The sequence below is a fragment of the Camelus dromedarius genome, chromosome 21, assembly GCF_036321535.1.
Source record: "Camelus dromedarius isolate mCamDro1 chromosome 21, mCamDro1.pat, whole genome shotgun sequence".
Taxonomy (NCBI): domain Eukaryota; kingdom Metazoa; phylum Chordata; class Mammalia; order Artiodactyla; family Camelidae; genus Camelus; species Camelus dromedarius.
Window position 1 is genome coordinate 21,608,893 of NC_087456.1, and position 19,878 is coordinate 21,628,770.

General features: G+C 35.8%; 1 protein-coding gene across 8 annotated transcripts in view; it reads left to right on the forward strand.

The window, feature by feature from the left end:
• Window positions 1-19,383, forward strand: part of ENAH (ENAH actin regulator) — a 135,200-nt gene extending 115,817 nt beyond the window's left edge. For 4 of the 8 annotated variants that reach the window (XM_064477262.1, XM_064477263.1, XM_064477266.1 and 1 more), the window contains 5 exons: window positions 374-440; window positions 3,247-3,309; window positions 6,601-6,679; window positions 9,430-9,487; window positions 10,045-19,383. In XM_064477262.1, coding sequence (XP_064333332.1) covers window positions 374-440; window positions 3,247-3,309; window positions 6,601-6,679; window positions 9,430-9,487; window positions 10,045-10,082 — 305 coding nt within the window. In that variant the 3' untranslated portion in view covers window positions 10,083-19,383. The remainder of the gene's footprint in view (window positions 1-373; window positions 441-3,246; window positions 3,310-6,600; window positions 6,680-9,429; window positions 9,488-10,044) is intronic. The other 4 variants (XM_064477264.1, XM_064477265.1, XM_064477267.1 and 1 more) reach the window with 1 other exon arrangement.
• Window positions 19,384-19,878: the final 495 nt, after the last annotated feature.

The window sequence follows — 19,878 nt, forward strand, 5'->3', positions numbered from 1 at the left end:
ATTAATTTAAAATAATTTACACTATTTCATTCTAATTAATTAAAATTATCCTACCCCTATTATTCTATCTTTATTAGAGAAACTTCCTACCATCTGGTATATAGAATTACAGTATTTTAGATTTAGCAATCTAAATTCTTCCTAGGGAAACTCACACTTGCTCATTAATTTCTTCACATTTTGGCATCTGAAATTGTACAAATTAGAATCCTTACAGATTTTAATTAAAGCTCAGAATTGAAATTTAAAATTTTTTATTTATCTGTCTTACTACATAAACATGTATAGTGGTATTTACTATTTTGTTATTTGTTTCATAATAACTCTGGGAACATATAAGATATTAATAACTTACATTCTTTTATTCTTAAAGAACCGACAAGAAAACCTTGGGAAAGAACAAACACAATGAATGGCAGCAAGTCACCTGTTATTTCCAGGTATCATTTTTTTCTAAGTTTTATATTACATTTGTATCTAAAAAGAAATTAACATCTGCATTTTTGTTGTAGAAAAAAAATGAATGGTAGATCTAAAAATTGTACAAAGAAGCAAATGAAACATCTGTAATCCTACGACTGTTGGATGACACTGAGTCCCACTATATTTTACTAATAATTGTCTAAATTCTACCCTATGCTTGTTATTATTATCTAGGTTGTCTGAAATTTTAAGATAATTCTTATTCCTCCCAATTTGCTTTATTTTGAAAAATTCAGAACTGTGGAACAGTTGAAAGAATAGTATCACAAATGTCCATTTACCCATCACCTAGATTCACTAGTTATTAACATTTTGCCAACATTGGCTTGAACGTTTGTCTACACATCCACACTTTTTTCCCTCTGAACAGTTGGAAGGCAATTTGCAAATATGTGCTGCTTCAGCTTTTTTAGGCTTTTAGCATTTCTCTTAATAAGCAGGACATTATCCTGTATAATCACAACACCATTATCTCTCTCAAGATAAATAATCTTGAACAATATTATTATGTAATATATTCACATTTCCCAATTAGTCTCAGTGATAGCCTTCATTTTGTACACGTAATTTTTGAAAGAAACATGTTTTAAACTGAAAAGCAGCTGAAGAGAAAAAGCTGCAATGTTTGAGAGAGAGCAAAATAAAACCTAAAATTTTGAATTTGTAAAGTAGATTTCTTTCTTTCTCAGTTGAAACTTCTAATTATAATCAAGTTAGAAAAGATAATACCCAGAAACAAGCCTGGTCAGTTTGTGTTTTTCTTCAAGTGGCTGGGGTGTGCACTGTCAAGCGGACTCAGTGTTCCTTAGCTAGGCACACATTACTGTCATAACTAACTCTGTATCATAGGTCTTAAACATAGATGAAACTTTTTCTTGGCTTATGAGACAGTTTAAAGGACTCATACTTTTCCCAGGAAAGAAAAGTATGTATCTAGAGACTAAATTTTGAAGTTTTTTTGCCTTTTCTTTCTGAGCTATTTGCCTTATTTTTGCCTCATAAAAAGCAAACTTGACTCTAGTTGTAGAAGCCTAATAAAGAAAAATATAAGAACAGACCTCATACTGTCACAAGTCTGTTGTATCTTAGCTTCAATCTAAATTTGGGTTTGTTTTTTGCGTGGTTCTTTCTACTGGTAGAAGAGATTTGGTGTTGACATAGTTATTTAAGGTCCACAAAGAAACTGGGCCTTTTTGAATGTATAGAAGCTTTTAGTTTCTAAGTGACTGAAAGATGAATATATGTGATTTTAGAAGAAAATGCCGGAATTGCTTTTGGTGAACATGGTTCTTCAATAGAGGAGGAAAATGTGCACATTTGTGTTTCTGAGATGTCTAATTGATGTGGCCTTCTAACGCATCTCCAGTAGTTGTTACAGGTTTTCTTTAGTAACACATTACAAAGCCTGATTTATCAAGTACATATCAGAATAGAACCGTGATGTGCCGTTTACCCTTTGCAGTTACACACTGTTGGGGAGGAATTCCTCCTCTTCTTTGCCACTGCTCTTCACCCCTACCTCACTGATAGGGACTCCGTAGTGAGCTTGCCTGAAGCTCAACTTAAATTCAAAGCAAAAGTCATATCTTACAAGGGACATGGAAAGGCTTCTCCAGACAGAATGTATGTGTTCTTTGATGTGCTTGGGCTTATTTGAAGGAAAGAATATTCTTTCAGAGATTTTTCAGAATTCTAATAAGGGAGTTTAATAAATGTTCTAAACATCGCCGTTTAAAAATACATTTTTATATAGATTAATCAATATTGGTTCTTATTATCTAGTAGTGTATTGTAATTGTGTTCTGACTCTGGTAGATAGTTTTCCTCTCTTTTTCCAGAATAGACATTAGCATGCCCAGTTATTTCCTGACCGCTCATATGCCTTTTGATAGATTTGATCCAACCACTGATAATGTGTGTCTTAAAATTTCACTGCAAGCAGTTTTAAACCATAAAAGATTTTTAAAATATGTTTAAAAGACTAAGAACTGTATTGCTTTTCTTTCTACATTATTTACCCTGTTCCTTCTGAAAGCAAATATATTGGCCATTTTTTGTTTTTATTTAAGTGTGCCTCAACATTGCACAATAGTAAAAGTACTTGTTTGTCTTCTGAAAATCCATGTCAAAATTATGTTAGTGATAAGATGGATCAGTATCTTGTAATATACATGAGGGATTGTGTTATGCAGTATGTATTAATAAGATGCCAGATAGTAGGGTAAAAGCAACAATGTTGTAGTTAAAAATGCTCTAAACCGTGACTGGAACATAACATTGGAAAGTTTGTGAATTCTTTTTGTGGTTTTTATTGAGAGCTTACAGATCTTGTATTCAGGATGGAAAAAAGGTCTTTACAATGCCTCCTGAAAAGAGTTAACGAGCTACAGTGCTTTTTATTGTGCTTTTTATTTGAGTCTGTAGTTTTATCTTCACTCTAGTAGAAATGTCTTATATGTGTTTTTGATACTTGTTGAATCTTTGAAGGTAGATTTTATTCTGTCTGCAAGTCTATAAAAGGTGGCATTGCATAATACTTTTTTTTTAATTCTCTGTAATTGTCAGGTAAACAGTGTCCTACATAACTAGACTTAGTCTCCAAATATCTTTTTCTAATTGGAAAAAACAATTATTTTAAAGTTAACAGACTCCTTTCATTTTTATTCTGTTTGCTGTAACTAAAAACCTATAAAACAGTAACAATGAGAATTCTCTTTAAAAGTTCTATTGTATACCCCTTTAAATGGTTTTTCCCCTTCATAGACGGGATTCTCCAAGGAAAAATCAGATTGTTTTTGACAACAGGTCCTATGATTCATTACACAGGTATCATCCTGATGTGACTTTGTGATTTGAGACTTTTAAATAACATGTTCAGGATAGGGCTGAGCTTTTTCTACATGGATTGGTAATCACCACAAGGAGAGATTTAGGAAGAGTGAATCTTTCATATTTAGCTTTATTTAAAGCACTTTTTAAAAAAATTCTAAGATTTTAATTAGAAAAATTAATAATATTCATTTCCCTGCCATCAGTTTATAAATTATGTTTGGATTATGATAAATATAAATGATAACCATCAGGAATACTAGGATGGGACTCCAAGGCCACATATATCTAGGCTGTTTGTAGCTTTTGCGTTTTCTTTTAAAGGCCATTCTCAGGAGTAGGGGTGTATAGCTCAGTGTTAGAGCATGTGCCTAGCATACACAAGGTCCTGGGCTCAATCTCCCGTCCCTCCATTAAAGATAAATAAATAAATCTAATTACCTCTCCCTCCCCCCAAAAATTTCTTTTAAAAAGGCCATTCTCTTTATGATTATAAGACAAGGCTTCTTAAAAGTTGAATAGAAGATCCTGTACTGTTTCTTGCTAGAACACAGGATAATATGGCCATAATTGTGGATAATTTATTATTTGAAGGAAATCTGTTTCCTAGATACTTGGCAAGTAAATTGAGTATCTTTAATAACCTAACATCTAACATCCTGAGCAGATTGTTTTCTAAGATGAGTCCTATTATACCATTTTTTTTAATTACAAAAACTTAGGATATGAGGCATGTGTTTCTTTCTTAATTAAAAAAAATTGTCAGTTTTTTAAAATCCTCAAGTGTTTGAGCTATATTTAGAACTAATTTAGCAGAATAGGGACTTGAATAGTTGCAATACACTAATTTAATAGGCAAGTATATAGAGGCAATGCTCTCATTATAAAGTAATAAAAACCTCTGAGAAATTGCCCTATTTTATTATCAATTATTGTGAAAACCCTTATGTTAGAAATAACAGATACACCCATAATCGTATATGCATCTATTTTTTAAAATACACATGAAATCTACTGGGAGCATGAATTAAATAGTATATGGAGGGCATGTTTATGGCAGTGAGTAAGGAGTTCTGTAATCAGACTCTTTTTGGCCAAATTGTTATTAACTACAATTATTTTCATGCCATTGATGATTAAAACATTTGGTAAGTTTCTTTTGTCAGCCAGTTAAATCTGCATAAAATGTTTATAATACAATAGTGAAGTAGTTTTTCCTGCTTTTTTTTTTTTTTGAGGTTGTTTAATTGTCTTGGCCAAAAGACTTATTTAGGAAATTTGCTAGCACGTAGAAAAATAGTATTTAACAATGAGATTCTGTTGCAAATCTTCTCAGCTACCTTGCTGCTTTCATACATAGTGCCCCCTGGGATAATGTTATTAATAAAACTTTTTTAAAAAGTGGTGATTACTTCTTTCCTTCAGTATGAAAAGTTCCCCCCTTTAGTTAATTACCACGGTGATGGTGGTGGTGGCGGTGGTGGTGGTGGTGATGGATTGCATGTTAGCATGAATTAAATTTTTTTAAAATTGCATGTTTCCACAGTTTTTTTATTTATAACAATAATTTTTTTGCACTGTTTAGTAAATATGGATATATTCATAGCATACTGCCATAGCAGCAGCAGACCATACTTATTCACTTGAATTTCAGGGGTATTCATGATGTAAGTTAGGAGACAACATTTAGCTAATTTGTACCAGTTAAATGTGAGACGTGAAAGAAATGCAGAATAAGTAATAATTTACTTCTGTAGAGCAGGAATAGACAGTGTAGGTGAATGAAATGCACAGTGTGTCGACCTTTATGAATGCTGTATAGACCAGACTCAACAGAGCACCGGGACTTGCATACTATGGACCTCGATAAGTCTTAACTGACTGTGGAATTAAGTAGTCTCCTCAGGAGAGTGAAAAGGCGTATCCTCACAAGAGGAAAGGAAATATGTCATGTGAATCTTCTTATCCAACGTGGCCTAGCCCAGCGCCTATTGAATGAATAGCTTTTCTGAAACTTTCTTATTCATATAAACATAAGCAGCAGATACCTAATAAAATTGGTTGACTTGCTTCACAAAAGTCTTTTAAGCAGTCATATGTTTGATATTAAAGCAAATTAACTCAGTATTTATCTTAACAAATAATGACTATGGATTTGAAGTAAAATATGCCTTATAAGAATAAGTTTGAAAATTTATTAAACCTATTGAGTCTTGGTTCAGATTTCTAACATTGGTACTCTGCAAAGTTGGAAATATATGGCTTGACTAATGACAAAGCTGGAAATATATGACTTGTACTGATTTGTGGCCCTTAAAGAGTGGCCACTTATTATATATTCAACCTGAAAATAGAGGAGTACCCAATTAAAATTCTACATTTTCCACATAGGATTTTCTCTCATTGCCAGAGTTGGAGAGGAAACCATGACTGATTTATTTGATAATGAGTTTTTTGCTTAAAATATACCTAATCCATAAAACTTATTTCTTTGTGTAAAATTTTTAATAGAAGCTAAACTTTTGAAAGTGCAATCTGCTTCAGTGTGACATTTCCTTTTTTAAAAAAAATAAAATAAAATAACTATGGAAGTAGTTAGCTGAAAACACCATTCAGATAACATCTCCATAAAAATTTCATTGGGAAATAGCCACATAGCCAATTGGATATGAATACAGTTTTGATTTAATAATCATTTTTCCAACATTCTTATTTATTTTGATGCTTGAAGTGGAATAAAGCATATACAAAGAAATCACACTCACTAAAATGTCTTTTCTCCCACAAACCAAGGCGTAAGAGTTTGTAAATTGATTTATATTAGAGTGAAATGTTTGAGTCTTTATATTTTCCCTTATGTTGGTTTGCCAGATATTTAGTAGATAATATACCGTTTCCAAAGAAGGAGAAAACAAGACGTGTTACTTGGGCTCAGATGTTGCAGCTGGTCTCCTGTCTGTCCTGATCAACGTGCCACATGTTACCTGGTTAACCTCCCTATGCCTAAAGAGTGTTGTTGTCTTCTACTCTTTCCTGGCGAAGCCTTGTCATCTTATTACCTGTTCCTAATTCCTTTACAAATAACTGAAAATATTGAGAAAAGTGAAAAATATTTTCTGGTTTTTGTTCTAATCAGTTCTGCAACTATTAGGACAATTAACTTTTAACACGCTGTGTTTTAAGAAATGTACTTAAATCTGGTGTTGGGTTGGTAAATTTGCAGTTAATTATGAACTCATTAAATATCCTAAGTGTTGTTTACCTGTCTTGAAAATTTCATTTGTACAGACCAAAATCTGCACCCTCATCACAGCCCAATGCCAATGGAGTCCAGACGGAGGGACTGGACTATGACAGGCTGAAGCAGGTGGGCGTTCAGCAGCAGCTTCCCTTTATTTGTACTTGTTTCTTTAAAAAAAAAAATCCCGTGTGAATATATTTGACAGATTGTGAATGTATTTGAAAAGAATATAGGGTTATTTTTATGCAAATTAAACAGTGGCATTCATACTGTATTATTTTTTTCAAATCCTCAATTTTTAGTTAGTAAATTCACATAAAGTTCCAGCAGTGGTGGGGGGGAGGGACAGTGGTTTAATGGTATAATATAAACTTTAAATGTCAGTGCATGGTGTACAGTTGTTTTTTTTTTTAAAGAGAGGTTGCACTTTTCATTTATCATTCGCCAAAATGGGATCCAGTAAATCTGGTTTTGGCAAGAATGGGAGGAAAATGAGCACTCTCATATACTTCTGTCTTTTAGGAAGCAGTTGGGGAAAACAAAAGCCTTAAAAATAATGTCTTACCTTTGAATCCAGCAATTTCACTTTCTAGAATTTATGCTAGGAGAATATCATGGAGGTATATGTATATATAGTGTGGAGGAGGGTTCTGCAGCCATTAAGGAGTTGTCAATGAGAATATTTAACAATGAACTTGCCCACATTAGGTGAAATAGACAGGTAACCTAACAGTATGAGCAGTTATCCCAATTTTATTTTTTAAAAAAGTATCATCCATATTTTAGATTCATTTGCATTCTGTTTAATACCTACGTACCCAGAGGAAAAAGTGGAAAGATTAATGGGTGACTGTGGAGCTTTAAACTATTTTATTTCTAGAAGAGGTAGAATAATTTTTTTAAAAAGTAATTTTAAAAAGATTCAAAATGGAAGACAGTACATCTTAGTAAAATAACTCCAGATGCTCCTGTAGTGAAAAATTTAATTTTTGTCTTCTTACCCTGAACTTCAGGATAGCCTCTGAAAATACCAGTTGTAGTGATCACTATAACAAACACTTATTGACTGTCTGGTAAACGTCAGTGCTATGCATTTTTGGGTTATTAGCATGACATTTCTCCTAATCCTCACCGTCATATAACGTAGTGTTTGTACTCAAATTGTGCACATCTGAGGTTCAGAGAAGTTAAATTTACTCAGTCCTGCAGTCGGGATCAGAATGCAGTCTTTGTTCAGAACTCATTTCCCCCATTCCATCACTCATTTTTTAAAATGCTAGCAAAGTTTGAGTAGGGCTTAAAAAGGAACCAATAATGTTGCAGTAATATGAGTGCAGAACAAAAGTTAAATAGAAATTAAAGAGACAGATACAAAGAATAATTTGAGGTCAACCTAATTTTTATACTGCAAAGCTGTTCGAAAAGTTAAATTGAGTTTTGTAATTTGAAAAGGAGGCATGTGGTCATTGACAATCAAGCCCTAGTTTCTTTCCTGCATGTTAAATGTGGATTTCTTTTCTTGAAAAATGTTCTGAATTGGAGCACTTGCACACATTTAACATATAGTAATCTTGGCTATCTGAAGTAGTGAGCTAGAAGAGAGAACAGATTTGAGTTTAGGACTGATTTTATGATTAATTTGAATAAGGATATCTGTTAGTCCATATAATAACTTCTGTGCCTCAGTTTCCCCATTGGCAAATGGAGGAATTAAAGTAATTGATAGTTTTCAACCTGATTTTAAGCATAAAAAGCTTTTTTAAAAAATGAACCATAAACAGCGATTTAATTTTACCTGAGATGTGCAATATTTAAGTTGTATAATTTGAAACTAATCCTTCCATAGGATCGTGGGTTTTCACCCATTAAAACTGTATCACCTTGTTAGCCCTTTTGCTTTCATATTACACACTTCATCTTTTTTTTAACTGGGAGGTATCCATTATTTCAAATTGAACTTTATAAAGGGAAATATTGCAAAATACATACATATAAAGGTGGTGTGGTTTTCATGGAGGAATGAGGGGCCAGAGTGTCACTATTAAATAGAAATATAGTGTGGGCCACACAGTACTTTAAATTTTCCAGTAGCTTCATTAAATGCAGAGAAACAGGTGGAATTCATTTTAATATATTTTGTTTAACCTAATATATAGTCAAAATAATATTTCAGTATGTAAATCAATATTTTAAAATTACTAATGAGTTATTATACATTATTTTCTTCATGCTAAATCTTTGAAATCCGATGTATGTTTTGCATTTACAGTGCATCCCACTTCAGACTAGCCACGTTTCAAGTGCTCAGTGGCTACATACGGCTGGTGCCTGGCATCTTGTCCTGTGCATGTCCAGCAGGGTCCTATCCTCCTCCTCCTCTCCCACCTATTAGGGCAGCCCCTGAGGCCCTCCAGGGGAATCCTAGTTTCCTTGAAACTTAGTTTGGCAGCTATGTAAGGAGTCCCCATACTTCAGACTAGATGACAGATTTGCCAAGAGCTGATTGTTCAGTTTACTTGTCTTCTTCCTTGGAACTTCTGTATGTATTACCTCTTAGCTCCCAGAAGACTAGATTAAAAGCCCAGCTTTTATGTTTTCTAGAAGTTATCTGAATCATACCTTTCACTGGGTGAGCAAATAATTATTTTAGTTTAGAAAGCATTCTGTTTCATATTTTGCTAGTCTAGAATAAGAGAAGATTGGGACGAGAAGACTATTAAAATTTACCAAGGTTAATCTTCTAAGACATGAATTGTGACTCTGGAAACAAACAAAAAAATGTAATATTTCATATATTCTTAAAATTTTATATGAGCAAGTATCTTTTAGCAATAATTTTTTTCCTGTATTTCTGATGTTTTTCTTTAACATTTTAGGACATTTTAGATGAAATGAGAAAAGAATTAACAAAGCTAAAAGAAGAGCTCATTGATGGTGAGTGTCTAAACGGATGTGCTACCCTTATTAATGTTTAAAAATAACTTTTTAAGAAAATGCAAATAAAGAAATACCCAGTTTATCACTTGAAGGCATAAAACAATTACTTTTCCATATTATCCTGCCTCTTACTTTGCTTAGGATATCAGGGAGGAGTGCTCTCTCCTTCATATAATGGAAATTATTTGTGAAAATAGGGGTAAACGAGATTTCTAACTTCCAGCTGTTGAGTAGTAGTAGATGGAAGACTAGGTAAATAAGTCTTTCTCTAGGTCACCTCTCCTCATCCATCCCATTCCACTGCCCTCTTATTTTGAGCCTACAGAATCAGTGTTTCATTTTGTGTACAAAATAGAATATATAAATATATGGAAATAAGTGTGATCTTTGTAAAAATAAGAAAGCAAAGATCTGTGCAATGAAAGATGCAAGTTCAGTTTATCTTTTTATTACTGTGCATTTGACTGCAGTCATTAAGATTTCTTAAGAATGAGTCGCCCGTATTTTACCTTATCATTATATTTACTTTCATTACTTCTCCTTTTCCTACCCAGCAATCAGGCAGGAACTGAGCAAGTCAAATACTGCATAGAGAAACAAACTAAGGAGAGATAGGACTTTAATCTGGAGAAAGGAAAAAAAAAAACCTGCAAAGAACAACTGTTAACAACAAAACCCCTACATTTTGTGAGCTGTAAGAAGAAAATGGAGACAAACAGTCGGAAGGAGGGAAAACTCAACATACTTTGAAAGCCTTCAGACATTACTACTCTGGCGATAAGCTATTTCCCTCCCAGTTTGCTGCTTTTTTCTGACCTTTACAACAGGATGGAAGAGTCGTAAAAGAGTTCCTGGAACAGTTATGCAGAAAATGCTAAACCCGTCAGGCAGGATCACCGTGCATTGAAATATTTTCATGTCAAGATTAAATGGCACATTTTCCGCAATCCATTGCTAAAATAAAGAGGAGAAAGGCTTAAGAAGTTTTTTTCAGAGAATGCTGATGAAGAATTTAGCAAGTTACACTATTGTATTGTAAATGTTTCTCTCAGGTTTGTCTTCCTATCATATTTGATATTCCATGAATAATCGCGATCAGCCCTATGTAAGTTAAGATTTTAAAATGTGGAACAAATGGAATTGTATGTGCTTTCAGAGGGTGATATTTATAAGAAAGTGTCCTAAAAATAATTTGTCCAGCTTGAGGAATTTGAGAATGATAGGAAGTCTCTCGAGGTAGCCTTCATGCAATTTTGTAGATTCAAACATAAAATTCGTCCAGAATTTAAAGATTTAGATGCCTTCCTAAATTGTTACAATGCTTTACCAAATCTATAACTCCTACATAACACAAACCAGTGGTCAAATGTAAAACAGTATATTGTAGATTTACTGTAGGTTTTCAACCTTTTTTAGATTTATGCATGTGGACATTTTTATAATGTAATTACAATCACCACAAAATTAGCTTTTTTAATTGCAGGCAGTAATGCATGTCAGACTAATACGTAGTGGCCTTTTCGAGGCCTAGTCCCAGGGAAAACATTTTGTAGAGTGTAGGGGAGTGGGAGGAAGGGAAGGAATAATTTTTTATTTAAAGTTAATTTCTGCACTATCTTTTTTCTCAATTATCTGCATGACTAATAATGAGGAATATTTTGTGACTTTCATTGGTAAGTATGTTAACAGAACCAAGTACTTAATCTTTTACATCATGTCTTCAGCTATTTGTATTTTAACTTCCGTAACTTCAATGGTCTGAAACATGATTCTGAGCTTCACATGAATTACATCTTACTGTGGAACTCACAAGGTCGATCCCTGAATCTGGCAGTTACTATTGCCTGGGTGCCCTGCAGTTCGACAGGTGTGCAGGCACACGTTCCTGACCACGAAGCCGCTTTTGAATTTTGTTATGTTGGGCTCCTGGAAGGTAACAATGATGGCAGCAGTTAAGGTCACAGAAACCATTGAGTGAAGGGAAAACAACAAGGGGTCCTGCATAATTTTCTTTTAATAAGTAAAGTGAGACTTAGGTGGTGGGAAGAAGGCATTAGACACTCTACTTACCACCGTGTGTGTGTATGTTCACGTGTGTGCGCGTGTGTGTTTGTGTGTATGTAATCCGCTCCTTTTTCTTTGAAACACGTTGAGATTAAAATAGGGGAGAAATCCTATATGTTGCAATGATAGAATTTTTTGAAAATTTAGGAAATCAAAAATTCTCCAGACTCTCCATCTTGATTTATGCTTGAGTTGTTATGTGCCATATTTGCTTTGAAATCTTTGATTATCAGAAGTTTTACTAAAATTTTGAAGAAATAATCCATTTTCATCTGCTTTCTAGATTTCTTAGTCAGTTCATAAGACAGAGCTTGTTGATAGCATAGTTTTCTAAATGCTGCAAGTCTGCAGCCATTACCACTTCAAAGAGGTTTGAATGAGGGACTTTTTTTTTTCCTTGTTAAAATAGTTCCTGTTTCTGTAGAAACTTCATTTTTAGATTAATCTGTGATGGATGAGCTGTAAGTCAAGTATATAGTTCTTTTTTCTATCAACTATTCATTGTCATGCAATAGTAAAGGCATTAAGGATGCAACAAGCTTGTAAAGTACTATTTTCTAAAAGAAATAGGAGGCATTTTCATCTTTATTATTGTACTTTTGGTTATGCAAACACTTTGATATAAACGTTTATGTCCCCCATAAAACTAGTCAGAAATCACTTTTCACTTTGTTGACTAAGTTAAACAGTCTATAGTAGGGTAGAATACTGGGTACAAGTGGTCCAAAGTAAGTAAAAGACTACGATAAAAATGCTAGATCTTAAAAAGAAGCTGGTTTATGCACTAAACGTTTTGTGCCTTGGTCTAATATTAACATGATGTCTGTAAAATGACAAAAAGAACCAGTGTTGAACCATGTTATATTTCCCATCATTCTGCATTATCCCAAATTGCTAAGTGTATTCTTTCCAGGAAGTTTGATTGAATTACTATACATTTACTGCCATGTGTGACAGTTTTGTCATTGTTAGAGATTTCAGTAATTAAAATGGGAAACAGAAGCTTAAGTTATTTTCCTTATCAAAACTGTGTTCCTTGGAACCACGTTATTATGATGGTTTTCGTGCTCTTGTACATCGGATGTCTTAAGCTGAGTGCAGTTTAGGAGATCCTTTCTAATTACAGGAAGGTACTTCTTTCCTTCAACACTGTGATCTGACCTGTGACAAATCTGTACTATACACTATGTAAATGGCTAACAAGTCAATTGCAAACCAACTGAATGTACAAATCTTAGTGCTGGTGCTGAAATCTCTTCAGAATAGTCATCATGATCTCAAAGTTTGTTTCAAAATTTGCAAGCATCAAGTGTCAATCAGAACTGAAGATGAAACACTAATGAATGTTGAATTCTCATGCTTTAGGTGTACTTCTTTTTAGATATTTTGGTTCTCTGCTATTTTTACCATACTGTTTCATTTAAATTTCCTACACGCTAACTTCGTTTGTGCGATTGAAATAAAATTGCAGTATATACATGTTGCTTGTTTGTGACACTTAGATAATCTTCTGACATAGTCTGTTGGTTCTAAAATAAGTTGTATTGAATGTGAAAAACACTTCTTAAAGTCCATGACTTCACTATTTAAAGTTTACGTATCACAACGCTATTCTTTAAAGGTTCCATAAGTCATAAATACTCAGTAATGTATACAAAGGGAATATGTGATAATGTATCTACTTTTTGCTTGAAATAAGTGTTGGGTGTTTCCTACTTGTTTTTATTTTCTCTCAGCCCAGCTTGGTACAGTGTCTTACAGTCAAGAGAATGATAAATGTTTGAATTCACTCCATCTTGTTCTACAACGTAGATACTTAAACTCATTTATGCAGTTAAAATTTTCCTTTATGTAGTTTGCAGCGTAAAGGACATTGTCTGGTAAAAGGCCTAATCAAGTGCTGAATTTTAGATATAGTGAATTCCGTATGGATAGTGTTTGTTTATACAGTATGCTGATTTCTTGATAACTACATATAAGCAGCAGTACTTTTTATCTGACTCTTATGAGGTATTAATTTTGAGTTTCTTTTTAGAAGTCTAACATCTTTATTAGAAGTACAACACTCTCTTTTTTCTTCTACCAGACCCCGACTCTCCCCTCCCTCATCCTGTCCACTTCTCGTGGACCCGGTGTTCCCACCATTCACTTACATTTGCAGCTGTTCATTACCCAGTCCACGGGTGTAGACATATCAGCTGATTTGTTCTCTCTGTCCCATCTCAGGATCCTGCTTCCCTTCATGCATAAATCAGAATGTTTGTCTACAAACTAAAAGTCTCTTCCCATTCAGAAATGAATTAACAAATGGTAACCTCTAAAATTTGCCTAGCTACAACTTTGTGTCCTGCGTTTGTATATACTTTCAGTGCCATTGTGAAGAATTGGCCTTTAAATTCTAAGTCATATGTTACCCTTTGAAGCACAGTTTACAAAGGTATGCTACAGGATCTCTGTCATTTCTTTCTGTAGCCATCATAGCTTTATAACCCTATTACCCTGTAAATTCTGTGGATTATAAGCATAAAAATGACACCACGTAAAGCATACTGTATGAAAGAACCGTCTAGGAGCTCCTAATTCCTTTATGAAGCTATTACATAATCTACTCTCCTAAAGACATTTACTCCAGCATTCACATTAAAACTCCAAACCTGTTCCTGGTAGTATCATTTTTGCTTTTAATAGAAGGATGAATTCCTATCTGTGTATCTCCTCAAAGCTAAGAGCTTATTGAAATTACTGATGTTTGATACCTCTGACTTTTCACTGGAAAGCCATTTAATATTTAGATTTAGATGCTTCTGAAGTACGTATAAGGAAACTTGTCAATCTGGGGGAATAGAATTGTCCCAGGTCCCTTTGGCTACATGAAGACACAGTCAAGACCATTTACTCTTAAGAGTAGTTTTCTCTTGAATATAAGCACATTTGACTAAGTAGCTAAAGTTGGTAACCGCTCAAGAAAGGACATTTATATAAAGCCAAGTGCTGTTGGAGGTCTGGAGTGCAGATTTTCTGTTTGTTCCCTTTATGTGGTCTCTAGATAATTTTTGAGACTCAAGGGTTTTTTTTCTATGTATTCATAATACTGAGAAAGTGAAGCCTTCAAATTTTTTAAAAGTCTAAAATTGATTATAAAAGAAAGGAAAATATTACTACAGTAAATTTAGGAATTGTTAGGGATATTCAGCACCAACATAAATGGAGGTCTTGGATATACTTTGTTGAATACCAATGTGAAGTCACCAAAGAGGCAAATTGAATCTTTCAGTAAGGAGGTGTATTTGAAAGTCCCTAATGTATGAACTATGTAAATTTATCTGTGTCTCTCTAAATAGTTTTTGTTTAAGTAACAGTGCCTGTGAGAAGGTAAATAAATGATTAGTCGTAATGACTTAGGATGTTAAAAGAATTACTGCCACGTTTATTGGTTATGTTTGTTAGGTCTGAAGAAATCGATACATGTGAAGATCAAGAAAGAAAAAAAGGGCTTCTTTCAATTATTATAGATGTTGTTGCACATAATGTGAACTGAAATGTTAGTATCATTTAAGGCATGGAGTTGGCCTCAAATACTTGCTGATTAATTTAACGTATGGAGTAAGTATAGCTGAAACTCAGTTAAGTGTTTGAGCCAAGAGATCACAGTCACTGAGCTGTACCCCACTTCTCTGAAGCATGTTGAATACTTAGAAATTGAGCAGAGAACAGCCTCTGGAAGCTTCTGGTATAGGACCATAGGATTCCTGGGTAGAGGGGGGAAATCAGGGCCTCGGGAGGCAATGAGGGTCAGGGGAGTAAACGTACCATCTGAAAAGTGCTCCTTTTACGTCACTTTTAAAAGGCATATAACTCCTAGCAGTTGGACAACCCAAATATGCCAGTGAACTGGTCACTAAATTCAACCTTTTCTCAGCTGTGTTCTGAGAAAATACAGCCTTCCATTTTAATAAAAATTACTTTAAAAGCTTAAATATTTCATCAGAGGACTTAAGTTTGCACTTATTCCATAAATAGAAAATCTGTATACAAATGACAGCCTTAGTTTACCGTGAGTTTGATTTAACTTCAGTAAATGGTTATTCCTCCAAGAAGACTTAGAATATGTATGTATTTTTAAATAGTGTGCAGTTGGTCCTTTGGATTATGCAGAAAATGGCACTTGGAAAATTCACACTGAATAAATTTACATTGATAGTTGTTTACATTGAGGGATATTAAATTCTCCATCAAGTCCCAAAGTTTCCATTCAAATCTAGGAACAGAAAATAGTTCTTGGCTTACACTTAAAATATAAACTGTTTTAACCATACAAAAGAAATGTGCCACAGAAGGATTTTAAAGATGTGGTTCTTAAAATTTCTAATGTTTCATGCCCTTAGTCACATCTATGGAGCCTTAGTCTGAGTCCATTTTTTAAAGATTAAAGGCATTTTAAGAGATGTTTTTTCAATATGCTTCATTTAAATTTTAGTTGAGAAATAACAATTTAGGATTTTTATTGTCATTAACCAAGTTGAACTTGGTTTGTTCTGCCTGCCATGGCATTAGGTGTTTTAAATATCTTAGGATTTCCCTAGATGCTGGAACTTTCAAGTCTGAGGTTGGTCCATTCTTGATGGTAGACTAACTTAGCATTGTAATCACAGCCCCGTCTGACTGCCACCCAGTGCTGGTGGTTAGGCAAGTGGAAGCCGGGTGTGATGAATGTTACGTAGACCTCAGTACTGTACCTTGAAAGTGGTAGGCACTTGACTTTGTCACTAAAATTTCCTGGGAGAATCATTTCCCCCTGAGAAAAGTATTGGGAGGGTTTAGATATTCAGAAGAAAGGCACATTAAAAGTCTGGCTTCATTTTCTTTCTACTTACTATTACCAAAGGGATGGGAGTTTCAGGTGAGCTAGGAATTTACAATTTGGTTTACCACAGATACCTCATGATAGATTTCAGTTGCTACCATTGAATTCGGGGGGACAAAGTAGACTTGTTTCTGAAAGTAAACATTGTTAAAAGATTCTTATTTAATCCACTTCTTCACCCCTTTCTTGGACTGGACACTTTGTGTTCCTCCTCCTGCTTTGCTGTCACATTCCTCCCTTTGTGGGAAGTGGACCAGCCGTTGGGCTGGGCTCCAGCCATCTTAGGCTTCACCAGTTGTCCAACTGTGAGGCATCCTCCCCGGGCGGGGGTCCCTGAGGTTGCTCCTGCCTCTAACACCAGCTCTGCGTTTCATCATCCAGTGTGTACTCTGCAGCCACTGGTCTGCTTTATCTCTTCATTCTGGATCCAAGAGAAGGAGAAGAGGGCCTGAGTTTTGCTCTCTCATCGTAAGTGCAGCTTTTAATTGTTTCAAAATCTTAGACCCTATTCACTGAAAAACATGCAGCCTGGGTGTGAATAATAAGGAAATACTGATGAAATGACAATTTTGAGGTTAGTGGTGCCGTGTGCCATCTTGGTGCTGTGTTGCGCTGCTGCTCCAGTGTCCTCTCTGCTCCTTCGTGAGCTTTCACAGAGCGAGTCCCTAGTGTCTGCGTGTCTGCATTGTCCTATCCATGGCCCTCCACCTGGACACACACGCCTCCTGCCATCCCGACAGACCAATTGTAATAACATGGTGGGATCACGTGAGACCTGGGACCCATGCTCCCGTTACAATGTGTTAGTGTCAAAGTCCTTTTGACTCTTCCTGGTCCAGGAGCTGTTTTTAAGCAAACACTCTGCAGAGCTGGATGGAGGGAAGCAGCCCTTCTTTATTGCCTGGGGAAGAAAAGCAGTTCTCATGTCCCCTCAGCCTGCTGTGCTGTGGTTCTTTCTATCTCTGCCATCTTGGGAGGAATAGGAGCAATAATGCCCTCCTGTCTCTGCCCTTCTTACTATATACACGTGTACAAGCTGTCATCCCTTCCCAGTTCCTTGTTTTAATCCAAAAGACAGCGATTTCTTGCCAGACCAGGTGACTCGCACCATCTGAGTGAATGTTGCTCTTGGTGCTTGCTTGACCTTAAGGAAAAGATAATTGGCACGAAGTCAGAGGCTGCATGGGAAGGTCTGGGCTTAGGATGAGTCCTGTTTTGCAGACGTTCTTTGCCTTCTGTTCTTGGCGGGCATGTATGTGTTTTGGAAGTCACATTTGTTAGCAGTAAGACACGCTTCTCATTATGTGTGTTTTCTTTTTTCTTTTTTGGGAAAGTGAAGTGTTTCTAACAAGTGAATGAGCTAGGAAGAAGATTCTATCTTGAGACATCTGTAGTTGATGCAGAATATTTCAGGACTCAATTACAGTATTTACACATTTTCATAGAAGTTCTTTTTTTGGTTTGCTTGATAAGACTGAATGAGGACGCGTCCCTGCAGTCTGTAAGTATAGCCACACTGCGGGTCCCTGGTCTGCAGCTGGGGAGGGAGTGGGTGCCTGAGGGTTAGCGTCTGCGTTGGGGCCGAGCAGAACAGCAGGCAGAGGTCGACCCAGGTAAGATCTAGTTCAAAGTTTCCTGTTTGCCTCTCCTCTCAGAGGCATTTCCAAAACCTTTTACTTGACCTGAGCCAAAACCAGTTCCATTGTGCTTTCTGCTGGCCCTAGGGAGTTTGGCTTGAGCATATGAGTGAATGACTGGAAAGCTTTTTTTGTTGCTTTTTGTCTTGTTTTTGAGAAGTTGGGGAGTGGGCGATGAACCTTTCTGGTTGGAGGACAATATACACTGTTTCCATTATGAGATTTAGAATGTTAAATACATTTTCCTTTTCAGACCTACCAGGTTGCTAGGCCAGCGGCATCCAGTAGAAAAGCCCAGTTGGTAAAATTTCAAGGTGAATTTCTTATGGTCCAAATGGGTTAGTCCCCCATGTTACCTTGCTTTGCTACATAAATTTAAAACTAGAAATGTGCATTTATGTCCTTAAAAGATGATGCAGAGTTATTTTTTTTTGCTAAAGATGTGACCACAAGCAGCCCATGAATGTAGGGCTTTAAAATCTGAGTGAGCCTCTTAGGGTAGTATGGACTGAAGTAATGTTTTAAAAGTTAAGGTTGACTTAAACATATCCAAGTCCATATTTTAATAAGAATTAGCAACGATATAATGTGCATACAGAACCTCATATATCTTATCTCATGGAATTTCTGAGTTACTGGCCTTGCTGAATTTCTGGAGTAAAGGAATCTGGTAGCAACTTGTTTCAAAGCAACAGACTGCAAATTGCTGCTTGACTCAAACCATTTGTAAACCCAAATGAAAGGGGATCTTCTTGTTAGGAAACATTACCTTCCAAGCTTGGCATCTACCTTTAAGAAGGGGAAGTGGAAGAGAGGGTGAGACACCAAACCAAAATAGTTGGCAGGGTGGTGGGATTAGGCAGCACCTGGGTTTTGCACCAAAGTTTCAAATATAAATAGATAAAAAGGAAGACCACTTGCAAGACAGCTTAGGAAGGACTTGCCAGAAAGTAGCAGCTCCCGCTGCGCAATACAGTGCCTTCAAAATGATTCTCTGTGTGAATTGCATGCAATTTCATGTAACCATAAAATGTAACCTGTATGTGCATGACATGTGTCTACAATGTGTAAAGTTAAGTTCAGCAGAAAAGGGGCATGGCCCTGTCACTGATGGATCAGCGAGCCTGCTGAAAGTCCTTGGACTTAAAGTGACCTCAGTCTGCCGCATCAGAGCCCTGTGTTCGCATTAAGCAACCATATTGTTGAAATCGGATCCATTTCTCTCTCTACTTTCTCTCCTACTTTGCAGCTTTGCTGGTTTTAACTGCTTCTCTATTCTGCTTCTTGGTATCCTTTCTTGTTTTGAAATAAAAAGATGAAATACTTAATTCAAAGGAGACTTGTTTTTATTTCACCAGTTGCTCTTAATCTACCAAAGATATATGATGTGGAGAAGTTTGTTCTGTCTTCCTGATTGTGATTCTGACCTTATAATATGCTGAATTCTAAAAGCTTAAAGAGCTTTCTGTGGGCCTCCTGCATTTCAACCCCTCACTAAGGAGGGAGTTGAGCAAACTGTTTGCTTCCACCTCCCCAGAAGCTGCTCCTCACTTCTGTCTAACGTGTCCACAGAAAACAGTGCCGTCCTCGCTGGAGCCACCCAAGGCTGCCACCCAGTCTCAACGAGCAGCCTGATAAGTTCACGCTGCGTGCACATTCCACCTGCTGCGCCCCGTTTTCCTCTGGGACTACCAAATACCCTGTGCTTTTCAGTATCAACTGTATTTAGTCTGTAACCCGGGAGTAGTACTATTGCAAAATGACTCCACGTGGATGCTGTGAGCGCCTTGGAGTTCTCCAGAACGGAAGGCACACGAGACTCC